Genomic DNA, 23,519 nt, shown 5'->3' with positions numbered 1-23,519 from the left:
ACTGTAATCTGTAAACAGCCTTAGCTAGATATGTGGACAAGAAATAAACTAAGCAGTGATAACTCAAATTTATTAACATTCTTTTCAGAAACTTGAGATGATAATTATAAACCTTTGAAGGGATAGTCTTGCTTTTTGAATAAAGTAAATTGGAAAATTAGGTGCTCAAATTAATGAATAGGCCTACCATTTATTTTCTACTTTTTCTGAAGTTTTCATCTACAAATAACAGTCCGTTTTAAGGCCCTTATAGCTTACACCAAAACTGATTTTAACTGCTTACTCAGGTCCAGGTTGATCAAGAAGGCAAGTAAAACATTTTTAAGATTTTTGTTCTACTTAGCTAAATACGTCTTCCTGTTAGACTAGCACTAGGATAACCTCTGTAATCTTGATATTAAAATTACGCCTAATGCCATATCCTGTCTCGGATGAGAAAAGCGGAAACCTGTCCGTCTGTTGCATTTTTAAACAGAGAAGAAGTTTTACATGGGGATGTCAGTGATGTAGGTCTCATATTCTCAACTCTATTCGTATTACCTGATGCATTGATACGAAAGAAACTCAGATATTGATTTCATGATGGAACACAGGTCTGTTAATGACAATCTAGAATTCGACCATCCACGGCCACTTTGTATTAGATGTAGTCTGTAGTTTAAATAATATGTCATTGCCTCCTCTTAATTGTGATACTTCTATCATTGCCTCCTAAGTTTAAGCAAATAGCCAGTTATCCGTGGCGGTTTGCCCCTTATTTCCAGCCACTGTCAGTTATCTATATTTCCGAAAGACTATCAATAAAATCCAGAAAAGAGGCTGGTCCGGCGTTGCCGAAGGTAAATAGGTAAATTCTATAAGGTACGTAGACAATCTACCATATATAGACAATCTTCTATAAGGCAGGCAGACAATCTTCTATAAGATGTGAAGGTAATATTTCCTAACGTACGTAGACCATCTCCTATAAGGTATATAGACATTCTTCAATAAGGTGTGTAGACAATGTTCTATATGGTTAATAGACAATCTTTCATAATGTACGTAGACAATCTAGCTTATATAGACAATCTTCTATGAGGTAGACAGACAATCTTCTATGAGGTAGATAGATATTCATCTATAAGGCAGGCAAACAATCTTCTATAAGGTAGATAGACAACTTTCTATAAGGTGTGAAGGTAATCTTCTATAAAGTGAGAAGATAATCTTTAAGGACAAAGGTAGACTACATAGACAATCTTCTATAAGGTACATATACAATCTTTGTTATGCTCGATGAAGAGTAGGTTTTAAGATTTATTAGCACATATCGTCAAGATTACAGAGAGACAATATTATATGATGTAAACATTAGAAAAGCAAACGTAAGACTGACGTAATCAGGCAAGTCTATCTCTTTCGACTAGTGAGTCAATCAAGTGAAGCAACTAAGTTCGATTGTCTCACACCTCCCCCAGATTATTATGCACTTTTGAAATGAAAACTAATAATCTGTCACAAAGTCTTTGAATATAGTTGGTTTTCTAATTCGTCTTCCATAACTACTAGTTCTGTGTTCTCTCTTCTTTTGAACTGGAACTAGGTCTGGCTGATGACGTTCAATTTCAGGAGCACTGGCTTCGTGATCTTGCTGAAGATTACGTTGAGGATTATGATGACCTCCACCTCCCCCTGTTCCTGAAGGGAAAGGCATACAAGTGTACGGATTAAGTTGTCGTTGGTTGCGTTGAAATTATGATATGATCTGTGAGGAAGAATTTTGACGATCTTCCCTTTAACTGTCCATCTTTTTGATTCGTACGTTACTACCAACATTTGCGTAAAGGATATGTTCTTCTGTTGTAACCATTGATGGACTTTTCATTGGCACGATTCTTGCGACGGTTAACTTCTTTGTCTGGCATCATCCATTTTTGTTGAAATGAGATTGGATGGCGTGGAAGAGAATCGTTGAAACGTCGACCAAGGCCATCCTTTTAAGATGATAGCTTTCAATTTCACCATTTGTTGGTCCTTTAATGAAGCCTCTTTAACTTTGGAGAGTGGGATAGAATGGTTATCTTCTTGGTCTCTGACCGACATGATGAGGTTGACGAGGATTCGGAATCTTCTTTATCAATTATGTCATCATCATTTGGTTGGTCTATTGGAGAACGAGATAATGCATCGGCAGCTTGATGAGATTTCCCACTTGTCCATATTGCGGTGAAATTATATGGAGTAAACTTCATTCTAAGACGTTGCAGCCTTGGATTGTCGATTTCATCGATCCTGTACTGATTAAAGATGGGTACCAAGGGTTTATGATCAATGATGAGATCAAAATGTGGTAATCCATGTAAAAATATGTGGCATTTCTTCACTGCCCAAGCAGCACCGAGGGCTTAAATCTGGATCATGGCATACAGGGATTCTGTTGGTGTAAGAAACCAACCTAGAATCAGCTTGAATTAGGCGACACGTTCCATCATTTTGAGTCTGTGTGAGAGCTAGGCCTAAAACATTGAGACGAGAAACGTCTACTCTCAATTGGGTTGGTTTTGATGGGTCGAAATATGCTAAGACCGGAGTCGACGTTAGCAGTTCTTTGGTAGCTGTAAATGCGTCCTCTTGTTCCTGATTCCAAAAGAATTCGTTCTTGGGTTTCAGCAAGGGACTGCATAGCATCTGCTATATCAGAGGAAAAATCTGTTAGTTGATTTACCAATCCAAAAAATGAACGAACATCAGTAATATTGCCAGGCCTTGGAAAGTCTTTCACAGCTCTAGTCAATTCTGAACTGATTTCATATCCATTGGATCTCAAGATGTAACCGCAAAATGGTACTGAGTGTACACCAAATTGACATTTGGACAAGTTAAGGTTTACACCATGGTCTTGACAGCGAATGAGGAATGCAAGTAGGCGTTGGCCATAAATAACAATGTCATCAACTATTTTGTAAGGTATATAGACAATCTTCAATAAGGTGTGTAGGCCTATAAGGTGCGGAGACAATCTTCTAAAAGGTAGATAGACAATATTGAAGGTAATTTATAAGGACTAAGGTACATAGACATCTTCTATAAGGTACGTGCTATTGCAGAATGCATCATTTCCATTGACTGAATTTTCAGAATTTTCTCACGGTAGTCAGAGCCAATGGATTAAATGAGCATATTATAGACCTTATTCATGTGTCGGCTCATGACACAAACCCTGAAGAGGTAACAATGTTATGTCACTATATTAAATCGCCACCTTGACGTCTTTAATAAAGCCCCCTTCTCCATCCAACTAACACAAAACTAATCATATTTTACATTATTAAATTTGGAATTAATTAAGCTGTTTAATGATACTTTTACATAACCGCTTCGAATTTGGCTTGTAGATATAATGCAGGCTATCAACCTTAACTAAATTTGGTATGCTAGTACATAATGATCTCAGTTCGAGGTTTTTAATGGATGAACGGTTTGGGGGTAATTGTCCTTGACTTGTATAAACGCGTCAAATTTGACTTGTAGGCAAGATATAAGATGAAGTATTTAGACGATCTTGATAAAATTTATTATGCTCGTACAATATTGTGAAAATCTTGGTCAACGTTTATATTCTATGGATGGAAGGTTTCAGAGATCATTGTCCTTGATTGTAGAAACATGGCAGGGACTCACTTCTCTAAAACATTTGAGTCCAGGCTATTTTTAGAAATCTTCTTTCTCTCTCCCTTTTGGGATTTTTGCATGCCCTTTTTGAGTAATTTTTGGTCTAGATTTGGTGAGATGATGAGAGACTTAAAGTCGGATGGATAATCCTAAAAATAGTCGTCAAATAGCTTCTATCAAACTTTAGCGGATGAGTATAACCGGTAGTAATCTACTTTCAATTTGATTAAGGATTGGTCAGGCTTTCATTCGACATATTGGAAAACTTTCAACGAGATTTCTGGAAAAAGTTGTAGAAGTTGAATTTCGTGTTTTAACATGGGAAGAGATGGCAAATGAATTAGTGGAGTGAGTCCTGTCTATAGTCTACTGGTTTCAGAGTTATTGCCCTTGACATTCTTTCATTTTTGACAGCAGTCAGTGAGCGTATGTTAACTTGGCTGACAAGCTATCTTTGTTAAATATATTCAAAAAACTTTTCGCTAGGTCCGGAGGCTGACTGGAGACTCAAAACCGCATTTCAAATCTTTTTAGTTTATTAGCTGAAATATCTGTCATAATAAATTTGTGTTATCTCCCTTTAATCGCGAAATGTAAAGAAACTGTTTTTCTCTACATACTGAGAAGCTTATGCCAAGTGTTCATTAAGTCTGTATAAGATAGCTTGCCAGGCAAGGTAATATACGCCCACTGGCAGCTTTGATTTGAATAAAAATATTTAGCAGCACAGTAACAATCACCAGTATGAAATATTCAACCTTCAGTCATACACTTCTTTTAAACTCTTTAGCGCAATACTGAATAATATGGATTATGAGTTATTTCGCTTGTTCTTGAAAACGTGTTCAATTTTTAGCTCATGAAAACTCTAGAAGGCAAATATTCAATCTTCAGCGCGGGACTTAATAATAAAACCAAGTTTTGTCAAAATCCAACAAGAATTATGCCCTTTAGTGTTTAAGAGCTAACTTTGAATTTTCAAGAACAAGGGCTATAACTCATACTAAATATTTTTCGATTCTTCTGATTTTCATTAAGGTTCATCCACGAACACTCATGCCAAGTTTCGTTAAAATCCATCAAGAATTGTCCCTTCTAGAGTGTTTACGAGCTAAAAATGGAACGCGTTTCAAGAACAAGGGCAATAACTTATACTAAATATTTGTCGATTCTTCTGATTTTCAATAGGGTGACGGCAATATACGCCCCCCATTTCATGTGGGCGTATAAAAATGGACAACAAAGATCTATCATCATTTAATATCTAATATGGTCCGTTTTATAGTCTCTTCGTTGACATTTACTAAGTCCATCAAAACGCTGACGTGATGAAATTTAAAATTGAAAAGGCATCATCCATTCCAAATATTTTGTAAATGTTATGACGTTAATTAAACATGACCGATATTGCCTATAGGAACTGGAACAGAATATCACTGAATAACTCATAGTAAATCATTGACGAATAACGAGACGAAAGGTGATGTCAAGATGTAGACCTATGCCACACCAGGTATTGCTGCATTAAGCATACATTTTTAGCTTGGTATTGTCGGCATGGGCTTAATATTACGATTTATAAATACCTTCCTTCTAACATCATGTATTAATTATAGCAGAGATTAAATACAATCTGCTTTGTATCTTTCAGTGGTAAAATTAAATTATACCTAAAATATTTCAACAGATGGATGGTACAGATAAACCAAACAAGTTTGTTTTCTCGAGAGACCTGTAAATTGGCGGGAGGCAAGTACGATGTTACGTCATATACCAAACCGAGTCTATGGGTAGTATGACCTCCTTCTTTCTGACGTCTGATTATGGTGCAACAGGTTAGTATGTGAGGGGTTTAGGTGAGAAATCCCAACCCTAGCTCTAATTGCTTCTCAGTTTGCTATGTGCGTGTTACGTCACTTGAAAAATATAAACATAGCTTGTTTTGTTGCGGTGTCAAGGTTGTTGGGATGAGCAACATCCTTAAGTCTAACTGATAATTAGTGACTTTATATATAATATATATATAACCACAATCAGTAAGAAGGTGAAGATGGGTACATAACTTGAATGCTTCTTGTTTTGAACTGATCTGATAAAGATGCTTTGGTAACCGAGGTTCGTTGGAAAACAGAAGAGAATGTTTGCAAGAGGTCATTTCATTGGATTTTATCGAGGTTTCAATTTGATTTAAAGTTTTATCAATGAGCATAAATCCTATCAAAATATCCATACTTGTATACTGTCGATTGCTACATAATTTGAAATACATATACCCATATTAGTGGTGTATTGTTGAACAAATAATGGGTCATGTTTTATACACTTTAACCTGCATTCTGATATTCAAGTCATCTGCAAACATTCAGCTAAACACCAATTTAAGATAATTTGCTGATACAGCACATTTATAACCATGTAATTAACCATCAATAAAAAGGGTCACATAAAACTGTCAGATTGAGGAGGAGGGGTAACATACGGTATGTCACTATAGTCGTAGTACCCTGGTGCTCACAGTCACCAGACCATTGACTATTATTGATGAAGAACATGTTTAGAAAATGATAGTATCTGTTTATTTCATCTCTACAATTTACTATGTAAATATTAGACTTATCTTTACGGAATCATTTTCGGTTATATAGGTCAACATGGGTTTCCCATTTGATGTATAATAATAAACTTTTGAGGCAGCTTATCAAGGTAACTTTGACAAGTGAGTAAGTATGGAATCGTTTAGTTTAACGCTGTATTCCCTGTGTAGATGACAAATTGAATGAAGGTGACGACCAACTTTAATTTCTCAGCATGCATAGTATACATACAAATAGTCAACACTGCTTCGACTTACCAACAACGTAGGCCTGAAATGAAAAGGAGTTTTACCTCTGAATTTTCTAAACCAAAATGTGCGAATGAAGATGCTTTTTGATTTAAATGTGATCACACACTCTTTCTAGACTTTTTTCACATGTTTGGTATAAACTTTGTTGGTTTTTGAAAAATCCGAGAAATGCTTGGGAAAGACAGTGGCCACGTTTATTAATTTGTACAAGGTTCAATGAGTAAAGTTTATTTGATAGTTTAGTGATTCATTTTAAAAGTTTTTACCCTCGTCAAATATCTAACATAGCTTCTCGTTACTTACCCACGGTCTTTAAAAACACCCATGTGGTCTTAATTTAATGACCAAACGAAAACTTACTATTACTTTTATCTTAACCGAACTTCTTACATTCTGCAGGTTTTATATGGTTTTGATTTATGAGAGACAACTTCTATCAGCGACTTTTCAAATATAATTGGATGTATAGTGCTTAAAAATACCATATTTTTCAAAGAAAAGTTAATATTCTGTTTTATGATTCTGAAATGCATGAGATGATTATAATCATGCTGGACGCAGTGAATATATAACAATTATATCTTAAAATATTTTCAGAACAACTTGACGAGAGTTTTTGGTAGATAACCTCTCTTAACGAATCCTTCTATTGGAGTAAAATCGCCTCCCGAACACTCGAACGAGACTAGGGTCGCCAAAGGTCGGATTCATCGCAATCGATATGGCATGTACGTTATCGATAAATTAATCGAGTGCTAGCAACTGTGATCAACTGTGTCGTAAATTTCGAAATACGTTGATAGGTAGCACCCTTAAATACTGTAACACCTTTTTATGTGTAGTAATAACTTATTGGGGGTCGAAATTGGCACTTCAAAAGCAAGTACAAATGTATACTTATTATATATTACTACACGCACGTGATTTGAGACATGACGTAACTTCCGTCGGATTGAGGTATTATTGGTAATGATATCCTTTGCCAATACGAAGTGAAACTTGATATCCCTGAAGACACGACCCAAATTTCACTAAATGAAAAGGTTGATATATCAAGGTCAAGGTTCTGTATGAAGGCGATGTGGGAAGGGTTAATATGCTTGATTTAATTTCCGTATCGGCAGTCGGCACTAGGTCTGACCGGTCCCATATCTGCGTCATTCACTTACACCGTTTGCCATGAACATTAGTTCCTGATGATGAAATACCATATGTTATGAAACATGTGTTCCAACTGTCAAAGGATCTTGAACGTTCACAGTCTTTAGCCTCGGTTTACTGTCTCATCCGAATGACTTCTTCTCCTCCAACTTATTTCCGACTGACCCGGTTAAAACATTTCGAAGATATCAAACTTAACTGCACCCAATAGAATTATACTGTTGTTCCATTACTATTTTCGTTTATAGGATTCTATGGATGAAGCTTTGTACAGCCAAACAAAAATACCAAAAAGATTTTCTTAAATCCCCGACCTGTGTTTTTGACTTTAAGCACCCGATGATAAATATTGAACTTTTAAAACCCTTCAATAGATATACGGAAAGGGAAATAAACGCCCTCCACTGACTATCAACTATTACGTAGCCTTTATCTATACTATACTATACTATAGGTTAAGTTAATTATCACACGAAAAGGGAAAAAAATTCGACAGAGGTTGATCCGTACAAAATTATCAAAGTAACGTAGTTGTGTTTATTAAAGTGGAAAAACTCAAATCAGTGGGTTGATATTTAGAATATTATTTTAAAGGAGCGCTCTCTAAGGATAATATCATGATTAGCTTGATTGTGACATGGCACCCACGGGATAAGGTTGAAGTCAGTATCTAGAGAATGAAGAGAAAATGACCATTTGCATATTATATATATACCGAAGTATGAGATTGTTACGTTGTTCAGGAACTAGTTGTAACTTAATTGGAGTTCTCCGTAGCAACACTGACCGACAAACGTTGAAATTTTTCGTTCAAGAAGTCGTTCTCTCCCCCACCCTCATTTCAAGCCTTTTCCACTACCATAAATCCAAATTCTGCTCTGTGTTATTTTGCTGACACTGGCCTCTATGTCCGATGATCGTTAATCAGATTCGTGATTAAAGGATGGCACATGTATGTTGGATAAATTCGTTTACTTACTAACATACAGGTTTTTGGATAGAATAAGCAACCCTCGTCTGTGTGGATAGAGAGATAAATCTTGTTTAAACCAGGAATAAAATCTGAGAGTAGTTTGTACGATATGGCCACGAAATGAACCTTTGAAAATATACTTTACACGATGTCAATAAACATCATAAGGAATTATATGTATGTGAGAACGTATTTTCGAAAATTGGATGAAGTCTTATCGAAATTAAAATCGCCATCACTCCTTTAAAGTAAAATATCGTGATGCACAGATAGAACTTATTTTCTCAGACCTCTAATGTATTCAATGATCAATCCTTATTAGAGTTTAAAAATAAATACGTTCTTATAGCTAAGTATGCCCACAAATAGGTCGAAATGTGTTGTTTAGCTTACTAATTCAATGGAAGTTTAAAAAAATCAAACGGAAATAAGCCCATGTATATTTTAAAGCGAGGAGTGGTCATTTGACATCTTTCTATTTTACCTTAATTCAAAGACTTACGGTCAAAAGGGGGTCATCTTTTAACGAACTGTCCAAACGTCCATGAAAGGGGCTTTATTAGGGTTATAATAAATGTAAAAGGGGGCTGAGGGTTACCTCCCGCCCTGGGCAGGTGATTTTTCTATCTTAAAGAAATTCTATAGGGGTTGGCTAGATTTAAAATTACATAATTTTCACAGTTATATTGTTTGGGGTTTAGCAAGGAGAACATTTTACCCCCTGTTTTTCGTCTTTTCACGCAAATGAATGTGAGATTATGATTAGCGATTTCGACCTACTTTTCTTAACAAGACTTTACATAAAATCCTGTCGCTGACACGTTGGCTAAATACCCCCTGTCAAACTTGCAGCTGATTTTCGATAAGCCTTTAAAAGTTCGTCATGTCAGCAAATGATTACCCGTCATTATTTTAAGACTTTAAAACATCAACCAAATGTTTACTGGAGTTTTAAAGTTTAACTTAACAAACAGCATTTTGTTTAATTTCTACTAGAAAATCTTCGAATTGAAATATATATTCAAAATTAGAATACAAACAAACTTTTGTAAAATCGGGGATCAAATTTTAAGAGTATTTTATTTCCAAACATAAACTAGAGTGTGACTTTTTCATGTAAAATGTTTATTCAATATAATACTGAACCATACATGTATTTCTATATTATTATAATAACGCTTATTTTCTTCGAAAGGCAACTATTTACATTATGTACAAAATTTGAACCTTTACTTTTTCTCTTTTATTGTTGTAAACTTGAAATATAAATAATTTCTAGTCAATTATTCATTTTCTGAATATATAGACTATGTAGTTGAAAAGTACATGTATCTTGCTTAAGATATTAAGATATCACAACTTATAACAACTGGTGTTCTGTGTAACTTGTATGTGGCATTCCCAGAACGTTGTAAGGCAACGATGATGTTATCGATACGAATTGTTGAAAGAATATTCTAAATGACATGCCGTTGGAAGTAGGGTGTATCGAGCCGAATCTCAAAGAAAGCATTAGTCGAGGTTTTGAGATAATTACCCATTGCAGAGGGTTACAATCTTGGATATTGTGGGGGTGGGGTCAGGATCACTGTTAGATTTAAAACAGGGCTATATGTAGATGTTGAGTCATAGTTGTTCACTCATAATTAAGTTAACATGTATGGACTAAATTCAAGTCATGAAAATCATTTGACATGATAATCGTCCCTAATTAGATTTCAAACGTAATAGAAATATCATTATTTTGTCCCGTATGCTTATGTAATATTGTATAATATCATTTTTATAATAAATGAAAGTATGCGTCAATTTAATGTGTGTTTTTGAATATTTATAACATAGTCGTAATGAAGAGAAAATGGAATTGGATAATTTAGAACCAAATGAAGTTCAATGAAACAAAAATTACTGCCTCTTCTGACATTAATAAAAACACCAAAATTGACTTGTCATTGACATTACATATACAAAACCTGTGTATTGTTGAACACTTGGGAAAACGATTAAATTATCGTTTTTTATGAAGCTGTTACATATCCCTGGACTGTAAATGTGTTACATGACATGCGTCATGTTATATTTGTAAATATCGTAGTAATTGTTCTAATTGTATACTTAAGTTTTTCTGCGGAACAGACGACAAAACATAATTAACTATCATTGATTTGATCAAATGATTTGTAGGTTGATCAAGGACAACGACATGTCAACGTTTAGTTTTTACTTTTTATTTGAGTTCAGGTAAACTTTAAGGTAAACTTTAAGTGCACTTAGTACTTATTTCTTAGAAGGATCTATTAAAAATGGAAAAAGAACCATATCTATTATTGACAGCTATTGCCTACCCCTTTTTAGACAATTCTTCAGTCAGAGGCTGTTAGATAAGTGATAGGGAGTACTCAAAGGTTCACGATCTGGTGCCTAGGCCAAAGTATCTAACATCTAATATTTGCAGATCAACATTTCCTATCGATAAACTATAGCGACCAAAGACTTAAAGTTCTAGTACCGAAGTAACCTTTAGAAGTGTGGGTATAAGTATATATGGTAATATGCTTACCAAATTGACCTCAGCTTGGCAAAATAAAAGTTTGAACTAACGGGTTACAGAATAATTGGTTAAATCATTCAGTAAGACAAGGTGCCAAACTATCACAGGTCTGATAATATCTCTCAGTATCCTAATTGTAACTTGGCATTGCTCTTGGAGCGAGGAAAGGCTGTGATTCTCAAGCAATCTGATTAAGAACGTAAACAATGCCCTTATGTTAATTACTATATTAAAGGGACAGATGCCCCATTTGTTTGACCAATTTTACTTTAATCTCAGAAACAGGATTTTTTTTAATTTAAGCCAATTAGTGACAGTGTTCTCAACTCACCGTCGAAATTTTAGCCTTCAAATGCATGTATGTCCAGTAGTCAGTTCTTGAGACTCTGCCATGTTTAATATAGAAAAATTTATATTCTAAAGTACTGTAACATTATGTTTTTCATAACATCGTAAATGATTCACATACTTCTCTTGCACTATTCCCATTCAACTAGTGTGGTTCTTGAAAGTTCTCTATTTGTGTCCGATTGCTAAGTCAGCAAATTAATGTAGGAATTTCAACATGGCAGTGTTAACTGGGCCATCTGACACGTCGCTGATGACAATATGCAACAGAAACCTGCGAAACAAGAATCCTTGTGTTTCTACACACCTTAACATGGTCGCCATTTTGGTAAGATTGGCACGTTTCCTGTGAACACAAGGTAAGTGATGTATTCGCTGTTCGAATGACCGAAAACAAGCAAAGATACGTTGTCGACCGCAATTAGAAATATGTAGTAAAAAACTGTTGAACATATCACCTACGTGAAGCCGACGTCATGAAAGTGTTTAGATGAAAAAAGATCCACATGGAAAAGAAAATAAAAGAAACGTGTTTACTCAAATTAATTTCGGGACATTTGTGTTTGTTTTGAATTATGAAATCTTCAGAGATTAGAAAAAACTGAAACAATACGTCGTGAAATTAAATTTGATTTGGTATTTTTCTTAAATTAATATCACATTAACTGAGTAGAAAATAGTCTTTAATGTTAAATTATTGGATATTTCCACAACAAATCTGTATCAAGGGTGATGACCTCCTTCTTTCTAAAGGCGGTGGCCTACTTCATTTTTTAAATCTATGTCCATTTCTACACCTTTAGATGTGGTAGAATAGCACTCCCTCGAAAGGAGTGCAACTTTGTTCTCTACGGAATAATTATCTTGTATCTCTTAATGCCATTCTGTGTTTGGGTTTGTAAATTGCCAAGGAGTACATAATACTAAAATTTGGTATTTTAAACGATACAGACGAAACAACTTGAAATCTCGTAAGCATAATCGCACTTTGATGATAGCAATGGTCGAAAAACCACGAAATAAAGTCCAGGGCAACTCATTTGTCCATCTCATCGTGTATCAACAGCAGACGCTGTTAATGAGCTTTAGATTTCATAAGCATTCAGCACGACAAGTAGGTTTTACATGTGTTAAATTTGGGTTAGGCATTTGCAGGGGTACCGAAGTAATGACCAGGGCAGGTTTCCCACGTTTCGAATTCCTCCGAGACAGGTGAATTAGTTGACCTATTTTTAAAATGAAAACATCTGTCCGACCCCAAAGTTTTTTCGGGGTAAGAAGGATATGGATGTCCACATCTTCTGAACAAAAGAAATGATATCCTCACTATGTGTAATGAATTGAAGGGTTTATAACCTGCCAGTAACCGATGACCCATTAAATTTCGTTTTATTCAAACTACCAATCATTAACATCCGGTAACTATGTAATGTACCTGTTGTAGCAAGGGTTAAATACATTAAGTGTCATGGTCCAGTCGGCACGAGAAAACTATCTCAAGACATTTTGGTTCTTGGACCTCGAGGAGATGCAAAAACCAAACGTTAATATATTTCTAATTTCTGATCTACTTTTTCATATCATTTATGCATCTGATCAATGTTAAAAAGGCCAACAACTTTGACGAAAAGCAACACGATGAAGCGGTAGGTGATAGAGAATTGAAAGTCCTACATTTATCAGATCGAGTCAATCCTGGCACGGAAAGGGTGAAACCAACACGAAATGACATTAGTGATTACAATTTCCAACTCCTACACGAGGAAAACTCTAACACCTAACCAATCTCAAATTAACTTTCAAGGGTGAAAATTTGCTAACACCTTTCAGTGAAAGTGTTCCATTTTGTCCTAAATGTTAAGTACGCTTAACCTTTTCAGTGTGTGGATATGATTAGCAATGTTTGTTGTCATTTTTATAAACCTCACAACTTAAACTCCTTCTTGCAATGTCATTAAGATTTTCTTTTCAAAAATGAATCTAAAATTAGTCGTGTTTACTGTTTTGATTTGTCCCATGTTTGTTTTATTCGTTTCGTTTCGGTTTGTTTGATACAACTGTAGCGCTGTCATATTTGATGAAGAGCAAATTTCAACAACAAAAAATGAAAATGGTCCAGTTTTATCAATTGGAGTTAGTTATATGCATAGCTGCGTGATACAAATGTCTGATGTAATAGCTCTTAATATTTCAAATGACAAATGTCATTCAGATGTCCTTGAAACTTGCAAATCCACAAGAGAAAAAAACAATGTAATTGTAGTATTCTAGTAATACTGTATGCCTGGAAATCCCTTCAAGGGATAACCATTTTGACTTTTACACTGCCCAATATAAGGGCAGCAGACAAGGAAAATGAAATAAAATGAATGGATGAATTTTCTATTTTCCTGCAACAAGTGGGCCATTCAATCCGGCAACGTCATACATTGTGCAATGGGGGAAATTTTACCAGAACAGCGGCATAAGCCTGCTCTTTTTTGATTTCCAACTGTCGAGGTATCTCTAATTTGTACTGCCTGTAGCACACGGAGCTTCGGTTTATTGTCCCCGAACGACTAGACGCTTTTTTCATGCCAGTCCCTCTTACCTACATCACTGACAGGGGGAAACCGGGATGGAGAATGCATACTTTCTTTAGGTACCTTGTGATCTCTGTGAAGGTCAGTGATTGGAAATTGGGATTGTTCTTTTTAAACTTGAGATTATTCTTCAATAATCTAAACAAAATTCTTCCAGGTTGTGGCAGATCTGTTTTAATTGTACCCTCGGGCATTTTAAAAGGGGGGATAGGGACAAGCTGTTCTGTTAAAAATTACAGATTTATTTAGCAGGTCATTACCCCCTCCCCGTCTTCTGCTATAAAAACACAACTAATTCATTGAAAACCCCCTCCAAATGACTCGACTTAAATCGCCTTTGGGCCATCCAGGTGGTCTGTTGAAACAAGGTATACCAGTGAGAAAGGTAAGGAGGATACTCAAAAGAATTCGGACAATTTTCGGGATCTGTCTGTTATGGGGATGACCACCGTGGGTTATTCTTGACACTTTCTTGTTTTCATTACTTTTGTAAGGTTTTCCACATTCTAATATTCACATATAATTCTGTGTTTAGACTTTATTGTGATAGGTTTTGTATTGTGTTGAAAAGGGTTTGTACACAAATGCATCGACTGGTGTTAAACGTTCAAAAGTCAAGTCCCAATACAAATGCCAAGACATGTTGGCTCGCAAGGGTGTTATTTTTTGCTGACATTGCATTTAATTCAACCATTTGTAAATAGATAAATGTTTATAAGCTATACATTTGATCGATTTATATTTTACTTTAACACTGTATAACTTTGTTTGTTTGCTATAAGGAAACGCTACACAAACCAGTGCCAAGAGTTCAAAACTTAAATGGCAAGTGCATATATCATGAAGTGCGTTTTAGAATATCGTTATTTTAATACTTCATACATGTATATTTCACATAGGAAAATTCAAAATCACAAACCCTTTGATGAACCGGTCTCTTTTCAAATGATAGTAAATTTATGACTTAAAATATAAATTTACATTTTAATATAATATTCCTCCAAAATATGGTGATCATTCTGATCAAAATCTGGCCTCGTGAAAAGAGGTCTTTGATCTTTTTTCTTTACCTTGAATTACAAATATGTTCACACAGATGTAAAAAGGCTCTACGCTAGATTAAGGTGCCCATAAATAAGGATGTACATCTGACATTAATAAGGAGTCTTTTCAACAAAGCTAATCGTATCTGCCTTTTTATCAAAGAGACGATGAATACCCGAATTAGTATCGTGCATTTTAACTTAGCCAAAGTTTTCTCTTGCCTCTTGATGAGAGCTTGAGAGAAAATTGATAACTTTGTACTTAGGGCAGTTGGGTTGAAGGCCGACACTGGCTCGACTATTTTTGACACTGGCAATGGCTGAGGCATCAAAATTTCACTTGTTAGACAAGCAGTTGAGTTAAATTTTGTGGCAGGTTGGCAAGATTGAAATTAAGCAATGTCTGACATGGCAACATGGTACACGTTTTTTTAGCTGTTTTAGTGACAGATAATTCAGAAACCAGGGATGTATCTAGCTTCATTTATAGGTTTGATTAAAATAGAATGAACTCTCGCCAGTCGTTATTTCCTTAACATGCTAATATATATATATATTGCAGTTTGCTCCTTTTTAACCGATTAGTTTGGACAGTGCTAAATGTCATTTTAAAGTAGATTCTTTACTTTTGTGTCAAAACTGTTAAAAGTATATTCATATCACAAAACTGTGGTGTTCATGTTTAAATCAGTGACAAAATACTGGAAATGTTAAAATAATTAAAGTACGATGCCTCGGGGAGTTCACTATCACCACTTGAGGATGTTCTTAAGTTTCACTCTTGACTTAGATTAAGAGCTAAATAATAGTTTTACCATTCACGAGAATTATATAATATGTAAGGTAAACCCCTCTAAATTGAATTATAATAACAGTAAGATATAGTCAAATATTGCATGTTTATGGCACTTGCCATGTTGCTATGGTTAACATTGCCCAAAGGTTATACATTTTACTTAATATAATTATTTGCATTTACAAATACCTGCAAATAAAATTGAAACATTGACGCATTCAGCTTCAATCGAATCTTGCCTCTAATAAGCATTCTGGACAGATGCTCACGGACATAATCCGTATAATAGTCAGACAGTTCGTACACCTTTGATATTTCAACTATGCGACTTGGAATTAGGATATACTGGATACTGAGCTTAATAAGTATATCACCAATTAGTTCATCACATTGTTTATAAATATCAGAAAAATATTTCATATCTTAATGTATGATTTTTATTAACAATTTGTGAAAACAACGATTGAGCTATGTTGCTATGGATGAGATATGTTTAGCTCAGTTGATATTTTGACGCCTAAAACAGTTGTTAATCATATCTTCTCAAATTATTTATTTCGGCAGGGAGCACAATTGACTTGGACTTTTCGGGAGCCAATTTTCACGTACGTCAAATACTATACACCAACATAAAAAGATTGAAGAAAATTTTCTCATGATTGTAGTTTGTATACATCTAGGTATTTTTATGACAGTATGTGAACGGCACATGACCTTTTCCTGACTAGCTTGTTAAAAACCTCACCCTATCAAAGACTTTTCAACACTTGTGTATCTGACTTTAAAACTAGTTTCATTTCTTTCAATCGACTCTCTTGAGCTCACGGTGTTTCGCTGTTCAGGTCGGTGCATGTTCCCACTGATGTAGAAGGTGCTTTTTTGTCAAGTGGTTGAGATGTGAGATTTCTGCATTACTTTCGTGATTTTATCAGGAACTAGAATAATAGAGTAATACAGAAATAATAACAGTATTTAAGTCCTCAAGACATCTGTATTTGCAAATGGTGTCGAATTTGAATCGCAGACGCGAAAGCACCGTTCCCAAAGTAGCTCTACCGTCCTGAAGCATATATGGACATACTTTTCAGCAAGATAAGAATTGGTAATTCATGTAAATTGTTTGTAGTGACCACTGCCCATTTAAATGACCACTGTCTGGTCTAACCATCAATAAGTAACCAGACTTGGCCTCTACACCTTCCACAGAACTAACGTCTGGTGAATCGTTCATGGGAGAATTTGTAAATGGGCCATATCATTGGAAACTATAAAGGTGTGAGATTCCAAACAAATTAGACACAATTACTCAACTAATTACAATCTATCGTGACAAATCTCAGATTTTCGACCAAGATAATATTTAGGTGTTTACAGCAGAGCAAGCATCGCGCACAATTTATCATGTTAATTAAAGCAACCTGCTAATTAGATAATTAGTCTTTTAGCGAATCCGCCTCACTAAATACCTTGGGCTCCGATGTGTGTGAAGGGCCAGTCGCTATGGCTTTACATTCAAGTATACCAACTAAATTTCTACAGCGATGCAGGTTAGGGTATATATTTGTTGCAAAGTGAAAAGACTATGGACAAATTGATGCCTTTTTTCCTTCCAATTATGAATTTCGGCCTTTGTAAGTGTTTGAAATATTCAAGAGCATACAGCTGTAGATAGAAGTACATAATATATACAAGGTGGATTCAGCAAAACAAACAAATGCCATCGATTGCCACTTTTATGGTAAAAAAACTTTTAAAATAGAAACGTCTAGGATTCTTTATTGCAAAAATTTCAGTTTTATGTTATTGCTAGGTTTGTAACATAATGATTATATTGCATTTTCAACCAATTGTGTCTATTTGGCTATCGCATACATACATATTTATATGATGCACCAAGTAAATGAACTCAGGTGCTGAGTTTTGTTTTCCGGAATAGAGAGATGTTCTTACAGCGCTAGCTGCACCATCATATCTAATGGGGCACAGCCCTGGTATTTTCAGGTACTGGTAAAGCTTGGAATATCTCTATTTTAGGGACTTGTGGTAAAAGGTGAATGTTTGAAGAGTGGTAGGCCTACATGTTTTTTATTATTTTTTATTATTGTTTGCTCTGTTTATAGTTAGCAATAGTCTGGTGATATGAAATGATTTTTTTTACCTTTTAAATGCACCAGTGGATGAGATAACAATAGCTGATGGAATATTCATCAAATCAATGGTATAAATATCAAAAATGAAATACTATTCATTATATATTTGTAACTGATACTTGATTCGGCTTTCTGGTTATGGAAAAATTAAGTTGCCTCTCATAATGGGTGCATAACCTTCCTGATAGTTTTAAGGTAAAATAAGAATTGAACTTATAGAAAGCGTGGGCCTATAAGGACAAAGTGCTGGTTAACTTCGTAATGTTTAGTTAGTTTTAAGAATGTGATACCGACTTGTCCTATCCTAAAATATAGAATAAACAACTCAGTACCGAAATGTTTCATTAATATTTTATCATTTTAAATCTGGGTTGTTTTACGCTATATTGAAGCAGACGTTCCAATCCATGGACTCCATATCTTTTCTTTTGACAACTAGTTTTGTCGTATTTCACTATGGTTTCGGTTCTTTGTTGTTTTATTTTCAGTTAAATTCCACTCATCAACTGTATAATTCAGATGTATTCCTTTACTGTAGTAGCATCAATTATTACCATACAAATTTTTTAAACATCAATGCTATAATGGGTGGGAAATTTTAACTTATGATCGTAAATGTGATGTATGTATCATATTTTGTAATTATTATATCATTAAATACTATAAGAAAGGGCTGACTGTTTTAAAAATCGACACTGGTCTAACTCTCGCTAACATTTTTACAAGTTTAGCGGGATTCGAACCTATGACACTGAATCGCCGAACAGGGGTACATTTTACTATATACCAACTTAGCTTTATCAGTGCCATAATTTTTTCGATTGTGTGGTTCAAAGAGCAAATCTTACATTCATTTGTGACTTAAAGCTGTAAATCAGGGACTCGAAAAGGGAAATCTTTCGCGATGCGTTGCTAATATTTTCACTGCATTTTCGAAGTAAATCCTATAAACTGTTAAAACCATATTAGTAACTGCCAAACGTCTTGGCGTAATAATATCAAAAGGCGACAAAACACCATTAAAAGTAATAGAATTTAGGGCAATCAGTCCAGCCCTTAAACAAACCCAATTGAAAGGTTGTTGTTTCTAATCAAGGGTCGCCTGAAGAGATAGGTTTTAATCGACGAAGAGTCTTTTGAAAAGAGAAACATCTACTTTCACACCTTATCTATTTAAAGGCGATTAGTGGAAAATCTGTGAAATCTGATTTCAACACCTTTGAAAAATTTGGTAGATTTTGTGTTAATCATGGGAAAATACTAACACCCGAAATTAATGGGCGCCAGTTTTGTTTAAAGATGGCGACACTATAAAACTGGGCATTATAAAGATTTATTATATACATAGTGTTTATCACTAGCTATGTTTAGTCTGTTTATCTCTCCCAACATCACAGCTTTGATTCACAGGAGAAAAGGCATCGGTGGTTTAGATTTTCTGCAGTCACGATTTGGGTCTTGGTTCGTCTTGTAAGGAATACTTAAAATGAAATTAGATCTTAGATCGAAGCAGTTGCTTAACTATCATTGGGACTAGCGGAACCAAGTCCACGGGCCCCCACCTCTAAGGGCCCGACTCCCAGAAAACAATAAGGAGAGCAACAGAAATTCTCGGGGGAGGGGCCAACTTACTTTAGTCCACGGGTCCCAACTCAAATTCATAAGCCACTGGACCGAAGGGTTTGCGACAGCAGATATCGCAATATATAATCAGGTGGAGGGGGTGGGGGCTTACAACGCATTTCTCCACCTCTATCGCAATTTGTGAAATGAAAGTGGTGCTGATCTTCTTAACAGCAAATTATGCGACGAGTTGCATCATGTAGATGTGTTGGGGAAGGTAGTGGGTCTGGGATGGTTTCCGTTTGTTATAATAGCTCTCCTTCGAAATAAAACGTAGTCTATGTCTCCTGGATAAAAATATATCAAGGTCATGTAAATAAGTAATGAAAATTGAATATGTAGGTCCTAAGGTAATTTATCACCGTTAAAGTTCAAATGCTGATAGCTACACGCATACTTTCACGTCATTACAACGATAGGTGCAAAATATCCGAAATTACAGAAGATTTAACATCTGGGGCCATCGTCTTGCTTCAATAATGAATGATTTTGTGTCTTGTCAGCTATTCACGATATTGTCTGCTCGTTCCCGCCAAATTTTTCAATACGTTATTAAAGGGCTATGCATTGGTCAAGGCTGAATATTATTCATGATTTCATTCAGTACGTGAAAAGAAATCAGCCTTTATGAAAACTCCACTTTAAAGACATTACACTTGACGTGAAAAATGGTTAAAAATACTTATTAATTCAAAATCTGACTTCAAGGTCAGTTAACGGATGTAAGCTTACAAATTTGCCAGGTGCACTTATGTTGACCCGGCCAACCTTTTCACACGAGTTAAAAAGAGTTTCCTCAATATACTCATTTAGCTAGCGGGGTCAACTTCAAGTTACAACAGCATTTCACGTAGAATTTAAACACGATCTCGGCCTTTGGGCTCACAGCGTTAGAAAATAAGGTATAAATCTGCAGAGTGACCCTTTGCCCTAATTCAAAAATTAAAAGAAAACGGCATCGAAAATTAACCATACGAATGTAAAGACTGTTCGGTTGAGCATCTGTGCGTAGTAACTTGAGTCATTCCATGTTACTAGCAGACGATTCATTAACATCGTGATATGAAATCTCAAGTTTATATTGGCCTGATTTTGCCATCTGTCCAACATCAAAAACTATTTCCCCGTCTTTAAATATAATCTTATCATTTTAAAGGGATGATCTGTGAAATTTGTTACAAAATAATTCAACGATGATTCAACTTGTTTTATCATAGGATGCAGACGTGACCTATTTCTCAAATATAACTACAGACCTCCCTATTTCTTGTATCGTTCTTTTAAAATGATAAATGAGATAAAAAAAGAAAACAACAAAATTTAGATTTCCATGTTTTACTACATGTCATAATATAATATATAGAAAATAATCGCTTTTCAACGAATACAAACTATAAAAAATGTCCGAAACCGAAAAACAAATTTCGGAGATTTCGTTGATAACGTTATAATATTAATTTTAATTTAACACGCCTTTGTTCAGCATAATTAGGTATTGGGTGTATAAATATATATATATGTATACTAAATAAATATCACCCTACGTCTATAATATATTATCTAACATTCGTATCGTGAGGAAAAGTTTGTACAAAATGTATAATAATAATAATTTGAGCTTTTTCTCTCTAAAAGTAATACTTTGATTAAAAATTTCTACAAAATTTACAAAAAAACTTACGACAAATGTATATTTTCTGGAATTAAGTTCAAATTTTTACAATGTTTGAATGAGGTGGGAATTATGCAAAAGAAATTGTACCCACGAATAGACAGAAAATACATTATACACATAAATTAATTCCGCACTTGATTGGGTAAATCGAATGTTCCAAGTTTGCACAAGGAACAGAATTTGAGGCACAGTTTTGTTAGCTAGCTGCTTTAAGAGAAACAGTTTATATAAAGTTGAGACTGAAATGTTTATAAAAAAAGTTTCTAGGTCAATAGACTTGAAATACATTACATACTTTCAAACTATACGTTAGTTTAGTTAACGTTTTATCTCAGTGCAGGATATCCACGTCTACATCAAATAAAGCACAAGTTCGATTCGCTAATACAAAAAACGTGTTTTATTATAACCGTTTGTTTAGTACCCTTGTCAGTACACTTTTAATGCAGAGATGTGACAAGAGCCTTTTTCACTTTTTTCGGTCTGTTTCTTGCAAGGCGATTTGGGCTCGGAATTTGAACATGGCTTATTGCTTTCCCATCACTCAGGCACTAGTTCTCATTCAGGCATTCACTCTACGACTAAAATTAGCTGTGAGCAAATATTTGTCCTTTACGTCCTGAATATTCACTTATAAGAGTTTTTGACGACACAAACGATGTCTTATAAACATTTACGTCGTGATAAGTGAGTTTAAACTTGACTCGAGCCAACCGTTTTCAAGTCCTAGGATTTCTGACACTTCCTGATATGAATTGTCTGGAAATTCGAAATGTGAATTGCCAGTGGAATTATTACCTTGAAAGTCAATATTGAAGTCGGTATCGGCTAACTTTGCCAAGTCCATGTTTCCCAATTCTAATTGCCAGTTGGAAGGCAATTGAAGCACATCCGTGAGATTATCCAAATCGGCCAGTGAGGCGGAGTTATCCATTTGGACGTCTGTCACTCTTTGCACTGTAGGCTGGGCTTTGAGGGGTTCCACATGTATTGCTGAAGCTGATTCATACATATCCTCCCCGTAAAAACTTGCAGATTCTGGAGTTGGAGGAGTATAAACTGAGGGACTGGAAGGAACTTTTGCTGGCGGAGTTAGTTGCGTTGATACTGGAACTTGTTTACTCACACGAATACTTTCCTTGAATTTCTTGTCAATGGTTAACTTGAGTTTAAGTCGATTCGTATTCACAGCACTTAATGATGAAGTCATAGTGTTCGTTTCACAGAATTGTTGTTGAGCAGTTTTAACAATTTTCTTAGTTTTATCGGATCGGGCTTTGGCAGGCTTCGCAACTTTTCCGCCAACAACCTTTTCCGTAGTTTTTCCCTTCTTCCTTGGTCGGTATTTGTAGTCGGGGTATTCCTGAAGGTGCAATAATCTCAACCGTTCAGCTTCCTCTATAAAGGGTTGTCGATCTTCGTCGTTGAGTAACTTCCACTGTCTGCCAAGACGTTTTGAAATCTCAGCATTGTGCATTTCAGGTGACACTTCGGAGATCTTTCTCCTTTCCATCTGAGACCAAACCATGAAAGCATTCATTGGTCTCTTGACATGGTTTGTTGCTTTCTTACAGTTTGTAGCGTCCGAGTAAGGCGTCGATGAATCTGGACTGATTTGTTGAGATCCGAACTGTGACGGTGAGACACTGCGTGGTAGTCCTGGACTCGTCGACTCCATATTATTATTCCCATCATCACTGGTTATGATAATTTGTTGAGGTACCATTATGACAATTTACTTTATCTACACAACACAAGAAAATATATATATTTTAACTCAACTTCAGCGCACTGGGCGCAAGTATTAAACTTTAAAATAGTTATATCCAAAGAGTTCTTAACACATCTCTCTACAAAATTTCAAGTCAATGGGAGAAGAGTAGTATTTAAAGCCACGCTAATGTCACGTGATTACTTAATATGCGTGACAGTTGGAAGACACACCTCTTTGCTCTTTCATTGGTCAATTAATGTAAACATAGATCTATTATGTTTCTTCGTTCATGAGTTCTTACTAAATTTATGATAAACTTGGTTTGTTTTGCCACGCCTCTTCTCATCATTTTTACTATGAATGACCACGTGGTTGCTAGTATTTTCAAGTCAGGAATACGCAGT

At 35.2% G+C, this 23,519-nt stretch overlaps 2 protein-coding genes across 2 annotated transcripts; both read right to left on the bottom strand.

Annotated features, from left to right (window-relative positions):
* Nucleotides 1–1,486: 1,486 nt before the first annotated feature.
* On the bottom strand, nt 1,487–11,856 carry LOTGIDRAFT_152208 (hypothetical protein; the record flags this gene model as incomplete). The annotated part of the gene is made up of 4 exons (XM_009045659.1): nt 1,487–1,680; nt 6,506–6,518; nt 11,516–11,609; nt 11,840–11,856. The coding sequence occupies 4 exons, from the start codon at nt 11,854–11,856 to the stop codon at nt 1,487–1,489; spliced, it is 318 nt and encodes a 105-aa protein (XP_009043907.1).
* A 10,863-nt stretch (nt 11,857–22,719) lies between these two features.
* LOTGIDRAFT_102459 (hypothetical protein) lies at nt 22,720–23,079 on the bottom strand (the record flags this gene model as incomplete). The annotated part of the gene is made up of 1 exon (XM_009045658.1): nt 22,720–23,079. A coding segment is annotated over one exon (360 nt), but the record flags the coding sequence as incomplete, so codon positions are not given.
* Nucleotides 23,080–23,519: the final 440 nt, after the last annotated feature.

Source organism: Lottia gigantea (genome assembly GCF_000327385.1).
Source record: "Lottia gigantea unplaced genomic scaffold LOTGIsca_1, whole genome shotgun sequence".
Lineage (NCBI taxonomy): Eukaryota > Metazoa > Mollusca > Gastropoda > Lottiidae > Lottia > Lottia gigantea.
The sequence above is the reverse complement of the archived record's forward strand: the minus strand, read 5'-3'. Positions and strand labels throughout refer to the sequence as shown.